The sequence below is a fragment of the Cyprinus carpio genome, chromosome A25 (assembly GCF_018340385.1).
Source record: "Cyprinus carpio isolate SPL01 chromosome A25, ASM1834038v1, whole genome shotgun sequence".
Classification (NCBI taxonomy): Eukaryota; Metazoa; Chordata; class Actinopteri; order Cypriniformes; family Cyprinidae; genus Cyprinus; species Cyprinus carpio.
The window spans coordinates 1,795,267-1,815,269 of NC_056596.1; the positions used below are offsets into that span (position 1 = coordinate 1,795,267).

Below are 20,003 nucleotides of genomic sequence, written 5' to 3' on the forward strand. Positions count from 1 at the left end.
GAAACATGCATTTTCTATAAAGCTGCTTTAAATATATATGCATTGTAAAAAGTGATATACAAATAAAATGTGAAGTGAATTAAATGTATGCATCCAAGTATCTAACCTTTGAATAACTTCCAACGTGCATGCGTCTTCAGCTTGGTATTGAAGATTGAAATTGTTGTACGTAGAAAAATCAGCTGGTTACATTTTTGTAAGATTTTGGTCCATCTCTGATCTCATTGTAGGTCGATGACCATGAATTTCTTTGACTGAGAGCGCCGTGTCCCTTTTTGACCCCCGGCAGACACAATGATCTGCTGTATTTGTCCTCCTCCTCCTCTGCCTCATTGTTTCTCATCTTCAGAGTGTTTTTTCCCTCTTTCTTGCTGTCGCTCTTCAGTGTGAGTGAATGAGTTTCTATCTGTCTTTCTGTCTGTCTATTTTTATCTTTGTCATTGTCACATACGATCATGTCAGTCTAGAATGACTGTCTCTTCCAGATTCCTCAATCTCAGGTTTTCCTTTAGTCTAAATCTCTGTATTTAGATGCAAAAAATACAATGCAAATACCATTTATTCCTGGACCTGTACTATAGTAGAAGACAATATGACTTTCAGTATAAACTTTGTCTCAGATGTTTCTCCTAAAATTCCTCAGGAGAGATAAAAACAGCCCCAAATGAGTCACTGTTTGTCATCCAGTAAGAGTATAGAGCTGTAAAATTATATAGAGCATTTGATGAGAAATGTTTCATATCGACTTGATTCCAGACTTTGGCATCTTGAGCAACTCTGAGCACAGGTTGAAACATTGTTGAGATACCTTCAGAAACTCTACCCTTTCAAAAAATACGTTTATTAAAGTGTGTTATTTGTATACTTTAAAAATACATAAAATAAGAGAGTATCTGAGACGTACTTACGTATACTTAGCTTATACTGAGAAGTACACAGAAAAGTCTAAGTATAGGTCAAATATACTCAGACTTTTCTGTATACTTCTCAGTATAAGCCAAGTATACTTATACATATATCTCTGATAAGTACATACAATTAAAGAGTATGCTTTCAGTCTACCTTTTAAGTTCTTAATCGTTTGATTGAGAAATACTCTTATTAAGTATTCTAAGTATATTTGGCTTATACTGACAACTATACAGAAAAGTCTGAGTACTGTATATTTGGCTTATACTTGTACTTAGTAATGTTTTTCTTAATTATATCTCGATCAAAAGATTAAGTATTCTAAGTATACTTGGTCTATACTGACAAGTATAAAGAAAAGTCTAAGTCTATTTGCCCTATACTTATACTTAAAACTAAAGATATACTTGTATTATATGGTATTCTAAGTATACTTGGCTTATACTGACAAGTATACAGAAAAGGCCAAGTGTATTTGACCTATATTTATACTAATACTTTTATTAAGTATTCTAAATATACTTATATTATACTGACAAGTATACAGAAAAGTCTTAATATATTTGGCCTATACTTATACTAAATCTTTTGATTGAGATATATTTTGCTTATATTGACAAGAATACAAAAAAGTCTAAGTATGTTTGGTCCATACTTGTACTTAATACTAAATATATACAACTATTATATGGTATTCTAAGTATACTTGGCTTATACTGACAAGTAAACAGAAGTCCAAGTGTATTTGACCTATACTTATACTAAATCTTTTGATCAAGATAGACTTTTAATAAGTATTCTAAGTATACTTATTTTATACTGACAAGTATAAATATACAAGTTTGAGTATATTTTGCCTCTACTTGCACAGTACATTTTGATCGAGATATACTTTAATTAATTATTCTATGTACACTTGACCTATTTTGATGAATATACAGAAAGTACTCTAAGTATACTTGGCTCATACTGACAAGCATAAAGAAAAGTCTGAGTATATTTGACCTATACTTGTACAGTATATTTTGATCGAGATATACTTGAGAAAAGTATTTTGAAGTTTTTTTATTGTACTTGGCCTATATTGATAAATATACAGAAAAGCACTATTTTATACTGACAAATATAAAGAAAAGTCTGAGTATATTTGACCTATACTTATACTAAATCTTATGATCTAGAAATACTTTTATTAATTATTCTAAGTATACTTGGTTTATACTGACAAGCATAGACAAAAGTCTGAGTATATTTAACCTATACTTGCACAGTATATTTCGATCAAGATATACTTGCGAAAAGTATTTTAAAGTTTTTTTTATTGTACATGGCCTATATTGATGAATATACAGAAAAGTACTATTTTATACTGACAAGTATAAAGAAAAGTCTGAGTATATTTGACCTATACTTATACTAAATCTTAAGATCTAGATATACTTTTATTAATTATTCTAAGTATACTTGTGTATATTGACAAGTATAAAGAAAAGTCTGAGTATATTTGACCTATACTTGCACAGTATATTTTGATAGAGATATACTTCAGAAAAGTATTTTTAAGTATTTTAAGTGCACTTGCCCTATATTGATGAATATACAGTTAAGTATTCTAAGTACTTCTTTTAAAGAAAAGTCTGAGTATATTTGACATATACTTGCGCAGTATATTTTGATCGAGATATACTTGAGAAAAGTATTTTTAAGTATTTTAAGTGTACTCGCCCTATATTGATGAATATACAGTTAAGTATTCTAAGTATTCTCTTTTCAAAAAGAAAAGTCTGAGTATTTGACATATACTTGCGCAGTATATTTTGATCGAGATATACTTGAGAAAAGTATTTTTAAGTATTTTAAGTGTACTTGGCCTATATTGATGAATATACAGTTAAGTACTCTTAAGTACTTCTTTTAAACTGACAAGTATAAAGAAACGTCTGAGTATATTTGACCTATACTTGCGCAGTATATTTTGATAGAGATATACTTCAGAAAAGTATTTTTAAGTATTTTAAGTGTACTTGCCCTATATTGATGAATATACAGTTAAGTATTCTAAGTACTTCTTTTAAAGAAAAGTCTGAGTATATTTGACATATACTTGCGCAGTATATTTTGATCGAGATATACTTGAGAAAAGTATTTTTAAGTATTTTAAGTGTACTTGGCCTATATTGATGAATATACAGTTAAGTACTCTAAGTACTTATTTTATACTGACAACTGACAAGTATAAAGAAAAGTCTGAGTATATTTGACCTATACTTATACTAAATCTTTCTGTTAAGATATACTTCTGAAAAATATTAAGAAAGAATATTTGGCCTGTACTGACAAGTATACAGAAAAGTTTAAGTATATTTGGTCTACTTGTACAGTTTTGATTAAGATACACCTAAGAAAAGAATAACATGAAAGTATATTTGGTATATTATTCCCAAATATTGGCTTCTTTGAGGGAATACTCCAGTATATGTTTTTCATACTATCTTATGAACGTACATGTTCAAATTTAAAGTAACAAGTTTGCTTTAGTCAGTTCACTTGTATTTTAGAAACTATTACTTTGCTTCTTTGTTTTTTTGTTGTTTATTTTATAGATTTGATGTGTAGTTTGTGTTAATTTGAGATTGAGTTTTTGTATTTGCATTTTGTTTTTGTTTTGGGAAACCTCACACGATTTTAAAAAATACATCTGTAGTAGCATGTGAGTAAAAGCTTAACGAAGTGTCTGCAGTAGCATGTGAGTAAAAGCTTAACGAAGTGTCTGCTATATATATATATATATATATATAGATATATATATATATATTATATATATATATATATATATAAAGTGAGGGCTGGCAGACAATACAAAGGTTTTATTAGGGCTGCTATCTGACAAGCTGTTTTATGTTGTGCCTCAATTAAACGGGACGATGCTGTGATTTATGTTGAGTGGTTTTGAAAATGCTTTATGACAGTGCTGTTATTGTTCATTAAAACTATTAATAATCATTTCATTAATTGAAGTAAAGCTGTAATAAAATATAGGTATTAGATTAAAAACCGAAAATTAGAAATTTTACCTTAGCAACTAAATAAAATAAAGTGAGTTTAAGTTGAGATTCTAAAATTACCCAAACTGACACTGAAATAAAAGAGCTAAATAGAAATTAAGATGATGAATTTTGCTAAGTATATATTTAAAAAGCGCATAACCAAAATACTAAAACTTAAATTGAAAAATGAAATTATAAAAGTAAAAGCTAATATTATCACTTCCCCTTATATTATATAAATTATAAAATAAAACTGGTGCGTGACTGTAACTATTGTAAAAAAAAAATAAAAAAATCAATAAATTAATTTTAATATTCTTGTGAAATTTTGTCTTTGCAACTAAATTAAATAACATAAGTTTATGTGTCTAAATACTAAAATTACTCATTAAAAAATGAAATAAAAGTAAATTAAAGCTAAATAGAAATATAAAAAAACATAAAAATATAAAATTAGTAATGATAAAATGTGTAATGTGTATAATAATATTGTTATATTGTTAATTATATTTATATTGTTAATTTTAATTTGTATTTATTACAAAATCAAAATATTAATATTACAAAAATATGTTAAAAAGCACATAAGCAAAATACTAAAACTAAAATTAAATATTAATTTTATGTTAAAAAATATGTATTAAAACTAATAGAAAAACTAAATAAAAATATTTACTCATAAATAAAATTGTATTATAATATTAAAAAAATAGATATTTTAAAAGCACACAACCAAAATACTAAAACTAAAGTAAAATAAAAATAAAAGCTAATTTAAAATATTAAAAAATGTAAAACAAATGTGCAACAGTTACAGTTTCTATTCATAGAGTGAAGTTGGTTTAACATCTCCATGCGGTTCCTCTCCTGTGCTCTCAGGCTGATGTGTGATTGGTGCTCTGCTGCTGTCCGCCAGCATGGTAGACATGGAGAAGCACTACAGCCCCCCGTCGCCGCTGGACCACTCCGTGCTGGACAGCCCTCTGTGTCGGGACTTCATCGGGGGCGTGGAAGACCTTCAGGACTTCTCTCAGTCCATGGATGAGGACGCTCTCAGCAGCTTGGAGGTGACCGAGAACCAGTCGTCGGGTCTGGGCTCCGGATCGGACAGCTCCACTGCGTTAGGTACACAAACGCTGCCACTCAAGTACATGCAGACTTTTAAATAAAAGCACATTTCCTCTGCGCATTATGACAATTAAGAACCTGAGGCGCTGGTTGCATTGCATGGTTTGCATTTTTACTCTACACAAGTAAGCAAATGCCGATATGAATGCTTTGTTGACATATTGTAAGCATTGTAATTTTGTTGGATTTATGCTTATGAAAAAAAGAAAGAAATTAAACAATTTGCCAATAGGAAAAAAAAACTGAAAATTTATGCAAGAAATATCCAAAAGAAAGTGTTGCTTTTTTTAATAATCATTAAACTACATCAGTCAAAAAGTAATATGTACAATAGTGATAAATAATAATAATAATAATAATAATAATAGCTGCTATTATTATCTATTTATTATAAAAAATAAAAACCACTAATAATAATAATAAAAACAATTAATAATAATAATAATAATAATTGTTATATTTGGTATAATAAATAACAGCAATAATAATAATAATAATGAGAATAATTTATAATAAAAATAATATTATTATAATAATATTTATTATTATTATTATTATTATTATTATTATATTACAATTAAAATGATGGCAAAGTGGGATATTTATAATGTATTCTTTTATTACATTAATATTTATATTTTAATTTATATGTATCATGTGTTGTTTTTGTTTTTTTTTTGTTTGTTTTTATATATAATCATTAGTACATCAATCAAAACTTAATATGTACAATATTAAATATTATTATAATATGTATTATTTATTTATTTATTTATTTATTTATTTCTGTTTATTCTTTCTTCTTCTTCTTCTTCTTCTTCTTCTTCTTTCTTTCTTCTTCTTCTTCTTCTTTTTCTTATTATTATTATTATTATTATTATTATTATTAAAAATCAATATTGCCAAAGTGGGATGTTTTCATATTTTACTAGAATATTCATCTGATAACTAATATGCAGAACTGTTATTTTATTGTTGATTTATCTTGTTTCAAAATCTGTCGTCTTTTATGGAGGGTTACATTTTTTTATCTTTATTTTTAATTGGTTGGAAAACAGCAAAAATGCTGATTAAAAATAATTTTAAAGTAGTATGATAAAAATGTGTTAAAATTATAAAATTTAAAACATTTAGCCCTCATGTATTTTCATAGAAAATGTTGTGGGCATTTACATTTTATGCAGCGTAATAATTTCATATTTATTAACTCTCAGGCAGGAAATGTAAGTTTTTCTTCTTTGCATTCACAAGATGTATCAGACTTGATGTATGTGCAGATTCTCAAGTGTTTTAGCGGTTTTCGATTGGTCATCAGTGGCTTGTGGTTCTGGAATGCTGACCTAGTTTTTATTTCTAGAAGCTCGACGGAATCAACTCTTACTCAAACTTTATATTCCAAAAAATATGATTAATTTCAAAATCTCAACCTGCTGTTTGACCTCATGACAGTCACACAACGCACAAAAAATTGCTGAATTGTCAGAAATCAGTCAATCAGGGACAGAAACGGATTGTCGAGGTTAAAACGCTTGAGAAATGAGGAAGTGACATCATGGAACGGTTTCTGAGGCAGCAGGAAGGCAGAGCAGTGGATTGGAGTCGAGGTAAACACGTTTCCAAAGAAGCTTAGGCTTAAAAATTGGCAGAAAAGTGAAGACCTTAAGTATTTTAGTAATTATTAGAAGACTTCAGAGTTACTTCACACCAAAGAATTTCTGAGTGTTACACTGCAAAACTTATAATATTTAATATAATATTTTGAAATATATACACATATGTGTGCATGTATGTAAAGGTTTATGTATGTATGTAAAGATGGTGATGGACAAGTGAGATATATACAGTACAGACCAAAAGTTTGTAATAATATAAAATAATATATCACAATATTAATTTTTTTTTCTGTATTTTTGATCAAATAAATGCAGGCTTGATGAGCAGAAGAAACTTCTTCTTTCAAAACATTAAAAATAGTAATGTTTTCCAAACTTTTGGTCTGTACTGTGTATATATATATATATTATATATATATATATATATATATATATATAATATATATATATATATATATATGAATAATATATAGTACAGACCAAAAGTTTGGAAACATTACTATTTTTTAATCAAACAAAAATTTTATATATATATATATATATATATATACATACATAAAAAACTTCTTTCAAAAACATTAAAAATAGTAATGTTTCCAAACTTTTGACCTGTACTTTTTATTTTAAAGACTCATAAGACTACATCAATTAAAACGTAATATGTGCATTATTATTATTATTATTATTTATTTTATTATTTGTTATTCAAATTGTGTTCTAGATATATTTAATAATAATCAATTAAACATAATATTCATTAATTTATTTCAAATCAATGATAGCAAAGTGTTTCCATTTATTATTAGATTATTTGATGACTTCATGATATATACTTATGATAACTAATATCCAGAACTGATGTTTTAATGTTGCTTTACTTTTAAAGAATCATTAGATTACATCAATTAAAACTGAATATGCACAATAATATTAATAATGATTATTATTATTTATTATAACAATAACAGATATTATTGTGTTTCATTTTATTTTATGACAATGATTTTCTAATTGTGTTCTAGATCAGTTTAGATCAAAAAGAGACGTTTTCAAGTGTGCACGTGTGTTTTGTTGGCTGTCTTGTGTAGATGCACTGACTCCGGCGTCCAGCCCGTCGTCAGGTGTGTACGGTGGCCCGGCGGGACAGGACGAGTTCACCTCCTCCTCTCTGACCCTGGAGTGCCGCGTGTGTTCGGACCGCGCGTCAGGATATCACTACGGAGTTCACGCGTGTGAGGGCTGCAAGGTGAGAGCCAGGCTTTAGCTGCTGTCCCTTTAAGGCTTGTAGATAACGTCTGTACACTGGCATTATTCACAAAGACACTGAATACTGAATGAGCATGAAGTGTAGAGGCTGAAGTTTTCTGTATATCGTCTCTCACACACACTGTTGGCCCGTTAAAGCCCCAGGACACACGCATTGGCCTCGTTTGAGGTCACTGAGGATGTTTTGCCCTCATATCTGTGTCTAGAGGAGCATCTGTTGACTGCACACATTAGTCATAATATTGCTTTCAGAAGAGCAACAAAAAAGCCTGGCTGTGTTCTTACCAAAGTCTGTTTACTTTTGTTTTACTGTCTTTATGAACTTAAAGCCCAGACAGACCATTCAATTGTTTGGGAAAATTAATGCATTTTAAAGTATTTTAATGTGATTTATAAGAGCTTTTAAAGAATCATTAGACTACATGAGTATTTATTTATTTATTTATTTATTTGCTTGTGTGTTTATTTATTTATTTATTTCAAATCATTATATTTATGTTAATATTTACTTGACAAATAAGCAGATCCAATATTGTAGTGTTTTTTTAAAATTTGTTTCATTTGAAGTAATTTTAAGACTACCTCAATAATAATAATAATAATAGTTAAATTTGTAATAATCATTAGACTACATTAATATGCACAATAATAATGAAAATAATAGTTTATAATAATAGTATTATTGTTATTATTTATAATGATTATTATTATTTTTGTTATTATTATTATTAAAAATCTTGTGTTTTAATACATTGCCGAGAAACTGTACCTGATAATATGCAGAACTGATATTTTAGTGTTGATTTATTTGTTTTGTGATAAATATTCATTAGACTACATCAATCAAAACTTTATATGTACAATAATAATAATTTTTATTATTGCGATTATTTATTTATTATAACAATAATTCGAATTATTTTTAATGTTATTATTGTTTATTTTAACAACAACAATAATAATATCATTATTATTATTTATCTTTTTTATTGTTGTTGATATTTTTATTATTATTGTTGTTGCCTCAATGAAGACAAAGTGGAATCTAATCATATGTGACTTAAGTGTCAATTTTTCAAAATTCAAAATTGAGATTTATACATCATCATCATCTGAATAAATAATCTCTCCATTGGTGTATGGTTTGTTAGGAGGACAATATTTGTCTGAGATACAACTATTTGAAAATCTGGAATCTGAGGGTGCAAAAAAATCTAAATATTGAGAAAATCATCTTTAAAGATGTTGTTCAATGAATTCTTAGCAATGCATATTACTAATCAAAAATTAAGTTTTGATATTTTACGGTAGGAAATTTACTAAATATCTTCGTGGAACATGATCTTTACTTAATATCCTAATGATTTTTGGTTTAAAATAAAAATCTATAATTTTGACCCATACAATGTATTTTTGGCTGTTGATATAAATATACCCCAGAGACTTAACACTGCTTTTGTGCTGCAGGGTCACAAATATTATCAGAATATTTTCATGTATACCTGATATTAAGAAGCTGATACCCAAAGTGTAAATATCATTCATGAATATTGATCAAACCGATGATTGCATTACATCTCTCATAATATTTCTGTAATTTTTTTATTTTTACGGTTGTGTGTATGTTTTGTCACTTCACTTGCAAATGCATCTGCCTCTCAAGTGCTCTCTGCTCACAAAGAATGTGACCTTGACCCAGATGTTCAAACACAGGCGACAGGTGCATCCTCGCCCCGTCCTGCCGTAAAAAATATGAGTCTGCTTGAGGCCACGGCTGCAGAGGCCAACGCGCTCTAGAGTTAAATAAAGCACGTGTGATATAATGCTGATGCGGTGTTTATCATTCATACAGGCTTATACTTATTTATACTCATTTCTAATACTGTTTATATGACCACACCATCCGGAGTAAGAACGCTACACCAGTCAAGAAGCATTTCATTCACTGGATCAGAGAGTACAATAAAAGTATGCATAATAATATTTATTTACATTTGCATATTAACTAGAAGTGTAAGAAAAAAAAGATTCATTACACTTCTTATTATACATTTCTGTGTTATTCTTTATTAGTGACTGTTTGCTTGTAGTCTATGTTTCGAAGATATTTATAAAATGATTGCGTGTAACGAATGAAAACAATTATATATCTGTAATTATTTTTACAACGTACTTGTAAATAAATTAAATATTTAATTAAATATTTAAATATTTACATGTTTTGAAGCTTTGTTTAGAAAATGACTAAATTAAAACAATTACAGCTATTATTTTTAATTTGTAATTATTTTAAAAAGTACTTAGAATTAAGTACTAGTAACTTTCAGATATATGGCATTTATTACTTGTAATTTGTTTCTTTATTTTTCTGTATTACTGAGTATTTTTCTTGTAACTTCTGTTTTGAAGCTATATTTATAAAATTAGTTAAATTAAAACAATTATCATTAATTTGTTAAATTTAAAATTGCTTATAAATTAAGTAAATAAGTAAAATAATAAAGCTATAAATTAAATATTTAATTAAATATATTTAGAAAATATTTAGAAGCTTTAGAAAATGACTTAATAATCATTACTGTAATTGTTTTATTTAAAAAGTACTTAAGTAATTGAATAAAATGGTATCAGTTAAGTATTTCATTAAATATTTCACGGGGATTTGGACGGTCAGTCTCAGCGTGTCTGTCCTCGACTCGACCTCTCCTCCTCTTCCTCGTGTCCCTGCTGCCTCTCCATCTCTCTCTGTATCTCCCCGTCTAATCTCTCTTTCGAAACTGCAGAAGTGTTTCTAGGGACAGAATGGCTCAATATGAGTGAAGCAACAGCGATTAGTTTTTACAACCCCATCCTTTCTTGCCAGGCTGCACTTTGAGTCTCTGTTCTGCTGGTAAACCGCTGGTCGTCTTCAGCGCTTCGCCAAATTGTGCAAGCCGCTTGATTTCATGCTTTGGATGCATTTATGACCTTAAGAAACTGGCCTGTTTATTCTTTCCAGGGAATAACGCTCTGATATCAAGCTGGAGCTTATGGCTTCATGTGGCTTGGGTTTCAGCAGTGGTTCATTGTTTGAATATTAATGTTTTGTTTGAAGAGTCATATATACATGAGCAACATTGCACGAGTAGCAGTGCTGTATATCAGCATGGCTGTGATTCTGCTGTAGGCACGAGGACACTGGCCTAATAGATAATCAAATAATATATTAATGAGACCAAAGACTGCCCATGAGATTTACCCAAAATAAATTATATCTCATGTGTATATCATTTTTGAGAAATTTGGGGAAGCAGCAAAATCCAGAAGATCAGGCCGAGGTGAGGCTGCTCTCGATGGGTTAATGAGCGCTGAACGGCCGCAGACACCCCTGGAGCTCACATCTCTAAAAACATTGAAGCATATTTTCAGATAGACTTTATTTTTGTTAACAATAAGATTCTTGCCCTAAAAAACTCTTTATATATTATATAATATATATATGCAGACACCCCTGGAGCTCACATCTCTACAATGTTTTTTTTCTTAGTGTGTTGTATTATTAGTTAAATACTTTTCATTTTTAGTGGTATTAGTTATACAAATTAGGATTTAAAAATTTGGCATATTGTGTTGTATTATTAGAAATTGAAATTAGGATTTAATGTCTATTGTGTTTTAGTGGTCATAGAAATACTGTTCACACATTAAAAGTGATGGTGCTGCAAATCCAAAAAAGATTTTTAAGACGAATAAGTCACCCACAGTCTCTTCTGTTCAGCAGTGTAACAAGTTTCTTAATTTTTTTGTGGATAAAATTAAGACCATCTATAAATCTATTGGTTCTTCCACTCTGTCTGTGCTCCCTGAGGTTCTTCCACCTAGTATTCCTGTGAATTTGTTTTCTAGTTTTCCACAGTTACCACTGATTGCATCTCAAAACTATTTTTGGCAATGAACTCAACCCCTTGTTTTTTTCCGAGCCCGCCCTCTCAAAAGCTGTTTTTTTGGGTGTTTTGAATCAGTCCCTTCATATTAAATATTGCGAACGCCTCTCTTATTACTGTGATTTTTCCGTGTGAACTTAAGATTGCAGCTATCACACCAATCCAGGGTGTGATACATTTGATCTAACAAACTACAGGCCCATTTCAAATCTTTCTTTTTTAGCTAAGGTCCTGGAACGTGTTATTGTGGCACAACTACATTATTATTTGTCACTCAACAAGCTATTAGAACCTTTCCAATCTGGGTTTAGATCAGGACATAGTACAGAGACCTCCTTGTCTCAGCTGTCTCTGGTGCCTCAACTGTTTTAGATTTGTTAGATCTGAGTGCAGCCTTTGACAATGTGTACCACTATATTGCTTGATAGACTTAAGAGTTGGCTTAGTATTTCTGGCACTGTGCTTGAATGGTTCAGATCCTACCTTACAAATAGATTGCAGTTTGTTGTTCTCGGAAACAACAAATCTGACATTAGCCAGGTCCGATATGGTGTTCCCCAGGGGTCTGTTTTAGGTCCTTTACTTTTTTAATATGCTTCCTTTGGAGCAAATCATTAGGAAACACGGTATTGGGTATCAATTCTATTCTGACGATTTGCATCAGCTCGAAGTCTGATGTTACAGTCAGTTCCACATTCCTTTCTGAATGTTTGCAGGACATAAAATTGTACATGCATCACAACTTTTTAAAATGTAATAGCTCTAAGACTGAAGCTCTTCTTATTGGCTCACCAGCAGCCATCCACAAATGTAGGAACTCTAATTTGACAACAGCTCTGTACACTCTAAAAAATACTGGGTTGCATCAACCCAACTTTTGGGTAAAAAATTTAATTTAAAAAATTTAACCCAATGGTTGGGTTAGTCCATATTTGACCCAAAGTTGGGATGAAACAACTCAGCATTTTTAAGCGTGTACTGCCATCATTACAAGCTCCTAACCTTGGTGTGATGTTTGATGTTCCCTTGACACTGGAGGCTCACATCGGCATTTCATCATCTCAGAAATATTGCTAGGATTAGGCCTTTCCTTTCCTTTCTACACCTGATGTGGAAAGGCTCATCCACGCATTTATCACTTCAAGAATTGATTACTGCAATTCACTTTACATCCTTTGAATCACACTAAACGTTTTTAAGAACCTGTTGAAAACGCACCTTTTTAAAATTGCTTACCATGATTAAGTGTCAGCTGCTGATTAGGATATTGATATTGTTGTCTTATATTGTATTATATACTGTAATATTTGTATTTTACTTGTATTTTTACTATGCTGTATCACTTTGGGTGTGAGAAAAGCACATTATAAATAAAATGTATTATTATTATTATTAAAATGTATTATAACATTATAAATGTCTTTACTAATTTTTAATGCATTCTTGCTGAATTAAAAATATTAATTTAATTTAAATTTAAATAAAAATATTATCCCAAACTTTTGAATGGTGGTGTATTTTGTGCAGCTATATTTACATGTAAGAGCAAAACATGAAGCATGTCCAGAACATGTCAAGAGGAAGATCATTTTTATGCTTTTCCAGCAAGAATAACTGTACTTCCATTCATATCATAAGATTTTGATCATGCCGTTCACTCCTAATATTAAAGATAGGTAGGGTTGTGATTGTTGTTCTTGTTTTTATTTTGTGTCTCCTTTCATGGTGGGCTGGAGGTGTGGTTTTTTGGAGAGAAAACCCTGACGGATCCAAGGACGAACACAACCTGACTGAAGCACGGTTCTTTTAATTGTGCACGAGTGTTGAGCGTTCACCGTATACATATAAGACGAAAAGTGTGATAGATTTGCGTGAGCTATTTCTATCGTGAAGCTGATGGTAAACGTGCTGGATAAGGTAGATAATTATCTAAAAAAGGCACATAAACTAAATAAATTGTTTTGAAAGAGTAGTAAAATTTATCTTTTAAAATTTTTTTATATTTTTAAATCTTTTTAAACCTTTACTAGAATTTATCACGTTGTATTGTATTGTAGGCTTATTTATTGTGGTATTTTTGTTGAAATTGTTGTAGAATTTGTAATAGAATAGATTTTTCCCTATAGATTTAGATTGACTTCCCATGTCAAACTATTGCCTATAAGTGCCTAAATAATATAATATAGGCTACATTATTTATCCTATGTAAACAGGTAATTGTTAACTAGGCTATTACTTTATTGCAGTTATGTTATCAATCACACAAAAGATCATTTTACAAAAATAAACATATAAGCAAACAAACAAATAAATAAACCTCATGATGGAGCATGACCTTGGACTCCACTAATGTTCCCCCAATGTTCAAACCAAAACTACGCCCTTGGGTACAGTACAGAATGTGACGCATATTTAGAGCAAGCAGTGACCTTACGTTGACCTGTGCTGGCTTGGAAATGCTTGTAGGAATGTGTGCCGTTCTTGTTTTTCAGAATGAGCTCAACTGGATCTCTGTTTGTGCCTCTTGTAGGGTTTCTTCCGCCGGACCATTCGCCTCAAACTGGAGTACGATAAATGTGAACGCCGCTGTAAGATCCAAAAGAAGAACCGAAACAAGTGCCAATACTGTCGCTTTCAGAAGTGCCTGTCAGTGGGCATGTCCCACAATGGTGAGTGTGGCAAACAAAAGCCCAATTCTGATGGTAATTAGAATTGTTTGTCATCTAATTTCAACATTTGCAGATGCTATTCAGTGATTTTACTGCCGTCCGAATCAAGAATTTTGGTGGTTTTCTCCCACCATCTGCATAAAAATTCCTGTTCAAATTGTTTTTTGACAAACATTAAGGTTGTGTTGTATTTTAATCGCACACATCTCAGTTTTTGGGAAACTGTGTCCAATCCAAAAATCGTTTCATAATCACTACCAACTGTGCAATAACTTCATGATTAAGATTAAATATAATATGTTAAGATGTTAATAATTTGATGTTTTGAATTGGTTATTTTTTTTAGTAATTTTTTAATAAATATTTAATGAATGCATTTTTTTATTGTATTAATAATATTTATTTTATACATTTTATATTAGAGTTTGCACAACTAATCAGTGTCATTGCAGTTACAGTGTTAATTTAGTGCTATTATTATAATTATGATATTATTATAATTCTATTGGTGTTTGTAATTAATTTTATTTTTATATTTTTTGTTTTCACTTTAATTAAAGTCATGTTATTATAATTATGATACTATTATAATTTTATTGGTGTTTGTAATTAATTTTTTTTGTGCTTTTGTCATGTAATTAAATTAAATAAATTTTTAGTTATTTTAGTATTTAAAGTGAAACTAATTGAAAATAAGAAATACTGCTTTGACAAATAGCTGAAATAAAATAAGTTTAATTTTTTGCACATTTTATTTTATTTCAGTTAACACTTATTTTGTTTCAAGTAGTGAAAATGCTTTTTTTTATGGTTTTAGTTTTAGTTTTATTTAATGACAATAACCCTGACTAGATGACCAAGTAGTTGAGTAATAAGTTTACCTTATGTAAATAATAGTTTGCACTAACTTATTCATGTATTTTCCACATTTTTAAAACGAAAATTTTGAGAGATAAAATACAAAACAGAAAACCATTTAAACTATAAATGCGATATTTAAATAAATAATAAATAGGATAGTATTTCCTATTAAATTTAATATGAACTTAATAATTTATCTAAGCAATAACAGAAATTTTACCATGAATTAAATGCCATCCGAATGCATGCGTTTATCCATGGAATTTTATTAAATGGCATTTAAAGCATTATTTAAATTACCGTTCAATTAGGGCTAAGTTCTTCAAGTGTTGTGGCAAGGTTCAGAATAAATACTGCCATCTGAACAACTTTTTGAGGAATTGCAAAATAATGCATGGTTTAAATTTCAGTCTGTTCCTCACAAAAAGAAAAAAAAAGAAAAATAGCATTAGATGTCTTGAAATATAGTGCATTAGTAGTGTGAACTACTTTTATGGTGTTTCGTCAGGTTTGTAGTTTGACAACACGTTGTCACCATTAGCTTATTAAATAGAAAAGCTGAATTCAGAGACTGAAAATATATTTACATATATTGTGTTCCACTAAAAATATAACAGCATATGGGTCTAGAACAACACAAGATGAGTAAATGGTGAGAAATCAATTTTGAGGTGAACCGTTCCTTTAAACAATCTTCCTTTAATGTACTTGATGGTGTAGTGCGGATAATCTTTGACTTAATGATCTAACATGAGAGCGATTGGTTGTTTTGTCCTTGAGATATCAGTGCATTGACTTCCTGCGATGGCCTCTCCGTTGTTTTCAGTCTGGAGTCAAAGGTCATCTTTTATGAGGCCCGCTCACACATCCAGCCCTGCTGAACCGTGCATCTTTCACAGGCTTTATGATCAGCGAAGGCATGTGCTGAAGTCGTGCTATGGTCAAAGTCCGTAACCCGAACCGTGGACTCTTGAAAACACACACCATTCCTCACAGTGATGTGGGATCGCTGCTAAAATTAGCATTTTACAATCTCTTTGGTCCCTTTGATGGAAATAGTCTCTGTAATTTGTGTTGGAAAAGAGACTTGTTACTAAATAAACAGATTAGTTCCATTCTTGTCTTTATTAAAGCAGTTTATCTTTCAGCATGACACACACATCGTAAGCTGATATAAGCATACATACTGCTTTAGAATAGGCATCCTCTTCAGACTTACTCATCCTAGTGAAAGTTAAAACCAGCGATCTTCGCCACTCCCTTCATCCTGTTGGAAAAATATATATATATCATGCTTTTAGTCAACAAGGATGCATTAATTTGATCAACAGTGACAGCAAAGTCATTTCTAATGTTACAGAAATTTCTACTTCAACTAAATGTTCTTTTGAACCTTATATTTATAAAAAAAATCCTGATACAAGAAACAAATATAGGTGCACTAATTAATAAGGAATATGCGTTTGTGTGTCATGCAATGGAGGTTTACAGGCCGGGACTGTAAGCTGTTGGGGATTGTGGCATCTGCATTAGGATTACATTCATGTTTTAAAGATATCCACATTTGCATGCATCATATACTACTGACAGCAAAAACTGTAAACCACACTAGCACACTAGCAACAGCATAAAATGTTAAAACCATTTGGAGCAACACTTTAGCATCATAAAAGCTAGTTTTGCATGAGCACCACAGGCTAAATATAATTTCTGATATGTAATATATTTATTCTGGTGCAGCTTCACACAATCAACAAGGTGCATGGAAGGAGAAATCATATGTATTTTTTTTAAAACAAAACCAGCAACACTTGTGAAGTGGAGAAATCAAACTATTCAGAGAATGGAATTGAAAAAAGTTTGATTTAAAATGAGTTTCTTTGTATTCGGAAGCCTTGATGAAGGCCTGTGAGCCGAAACATGTTGACAAAATAAATAGTTTTTTTTGCCATTCCATTCTCTGAATAGTTTAATGTCTCCACTTCAAAACTTTTGCCGGTTTTGTTTTAAATAAATCTAGCTTTTGAAATGCTGAAACAGTGTTCAACACCATAATGCCCACCGCTGCTCTCTCTGTCCTGTGAAACCATGAAATTCATTTGAACACAGTCCAGTGTTACTCAATTCCTCTGGGCAAGTTTCTAAAGCACCAGACATCCTGATCTGACAAAATGTGTAAATAGTGGCCTTGGATTTCAGCAAATATTAATCATCTGTGATCAGCAGCGCATGAGGTTGTTTTGCAAGAGAATCAGCAGAGTAAAGGTTTACAGACACAACTTACAGTCCACTTTTATGTTATCCACAACAACAATAGAGATATTGAAGAAAAGCATGTTGAACGTCATGCCAAGCAAGTCTCACAGCAGTAGGGCTAGTAGTTTTAACTTTTATGTGATTTGAACTCTTGGAAGGCTGTCAAGAACTAACCACAAATGATCACGTCAAAATTTATCCGCATATCGCTGGAGAAGCTTCACAAGAGGCAAGTCAGATATTGGTTTTGTTCCAAAATATAGAGAGCTTCCTACAAAGGCAGCATTATACGTAGGGCTGCCCCTGATTAAAGTGTTTTTCTAGTCAACTGAAAGTCATTCTTTAAAGCCACTAGTCGACTAATTGCAGGTTTATATTAATTTAATTACTTAAATATAAACTTGGGGGGCCTTTGATGTAGACTATAGCCTATTGTGCATTAACATTAACACATGCAGATGTGCTTAACAGACATAAGAATCCGCTCAACAGCGCTCAAGTTGCTAGCGGGAAATGCTGGCATCGTCACATTTTTTAATTTCAGTTTGGAAGTTTGTACTTTTGACAACCCTAGTAATGACTATGAATGCGTTGCAAAAACAGCAAGGAGATATTTATTCATTAATAAAACAGTGTTTTGAAGGAGGTTGACGATGCTGACTCGCCATCTCCGTAGCAGACTCGCCTTTAGGTCGAAATGCACCTTTAATACGGATTACATAATCAGAGAGTATTTCAAAGTAGACATTTCAAGCTTTCTATAGATATATTTCTAACATCTTTGAAGCGAGTAGCCAGTGTACTGAGAGTCTGTTCGTTTTTGTGACGCCGCTGGTGCTCAGAGATGGCAGAAAGTGCTTCCAGTTTGTTTTCTTTATTTTACAAAAGCACGTTTTGATGATATGGTGAGTGCACACAAATAAAAGTAGACGCGTTACAGTTTCAAATGATGTATTACTCTTACCTGCTCGAGCAAAAATGACGGCGTATTTTAAGTTGTTTCCGCTGTTATCTGAAAACATTGTGCAGTAATGGCATCGACGCCTCCGTGTCCTGCAGTAAGAGTGCAAACACTCGGCACAAACACTTGGATATGCACCTAATAGCGCACATTTATCTAAAGTTGATACTACTTGCTACACTTTTAAATGATAAGCCATATTTGAGGTTTATGAATGACAGGGGAACATTTGGGTATTCTGCCCAATATACTGTAATTACATCAAGGACCTGCCGTTAACGATCTGTCCGTCACGAACACGGACCTATTATTTCTGCGACTAACTGATTAATAAAATTTAAGTCGACTAAAGCCCAAAGTATACTTCGTATACTTGGAGGTGGAACTGAATTCGAAAAGTGAAGTATAGACAGGCCTTAAGCCTCTTCTCGTCAACTAACATTTAGTCGACTGTTGGGTGGGCAGTCTTACATGGGACGTTCGTTTCAGTTGAAGTTCTTGTTTCTATCCCACAAACAGCCATCCGCTTTGGGCGAATGCCACAGTCGGAGAAGCTGAGGTTGAAGGTGGAAATCCTAACTGGAGAACGAGAGATCGAGGACCCACAGCTGGCCGATCAGAAAACCCTGGCCAAGCAGATCTACGAGGCCTACCTGAAAAACTTCAACATGAACAAATCCAAAGCACGGACCATCCTGACGGGCAAGACAAGCACACCAGTAAGAGCATCCAGCCATGTGCTTCATTCATTATAGCCGATGTGCATCTTTTTCTGGATCTTTTTTTCGTCTGTCTTTAAGTAATTCTAGCAACAACTCAGAACACCTTTGCAAGCACATAGCAATTACCTAGAAACCATTCAGGGGTGCATTTCCCAAAACCATAGTTGCTAACCTGTTGGGAAATGGGAAATTGCATTGCAACCAACAGAGTTGCTAACTTAGTTAGAAACTATGGTTTTGGGAAATGCACCCCAGAACACCTTAGTATTGTCCTAACAACCAAAAAACCTTTGCAGCCACATTGCAGTTACCTAGTACGCGTTAACAATGCCCTAGCAACTCAGAATACCTTTGCAACTACATATCAATGACCTAGCAACCATTCAGAGCACCTTAGAAACACCCTAGCAACAACAATTAAGAAAACATTAGCAATGCCCTAGGAACAACCCTAACACCTTTGCAACCACATAGCAACAACCTAGCAACCAGTCAGAACAGCTTAGCAACACCCTAGTAACCACTTAGAACCCCATAGCAACAACCCCTAAAATCTTTGGAACCACATATGAAATGACTTAGCAACCACAGATCATATCAATGACCTAGCAACCATTCAGAGCACCTTAGAAACACCCTAGGAACAAC

At 31.6% G+C, this 20,003-nt stretch overlaps 1 protein-coding gene across 2 annotated transcripts in view; it reads left to right on the plus strand.

Annotated features, from left to right (window-relative positions):
- LOC109050527 (peroxisome proliferator-activated receptor alpha b) overlaps positions 1 to 20,003 on the plus strand; it is a 41,483-nt gene that overhangs the window by 14,802 nt on the left and 6,678 nt on the right. For both annotated transcript variants that reach the window (XM_042714987.1, XM_042714988.1), the window contains exons 2-5: positions 4,836 to 5,081; positions 7,786 to 7,943; positions 14,417 to 14,555; positions 19,153 to 19,352. In XM_042714987.1, coding sequence (XP_042570921.1) covers positions 4,874 to 5,081; positions 7,786 to 7,943; positions 14,417 to 14,555; positions 19,153 to 19,352 — 705 coding nt within the window. In that variant the 5' untranslated portion in view covers positions 4,836 to 4,873. The remainder of the gene's footprint in view (positions 1 to 4,835; positions 5,082 to 7,785; positions 7,944 to 14,416; positions 14,556 to 19,152; positions 19,353 to 20,003) is intronic.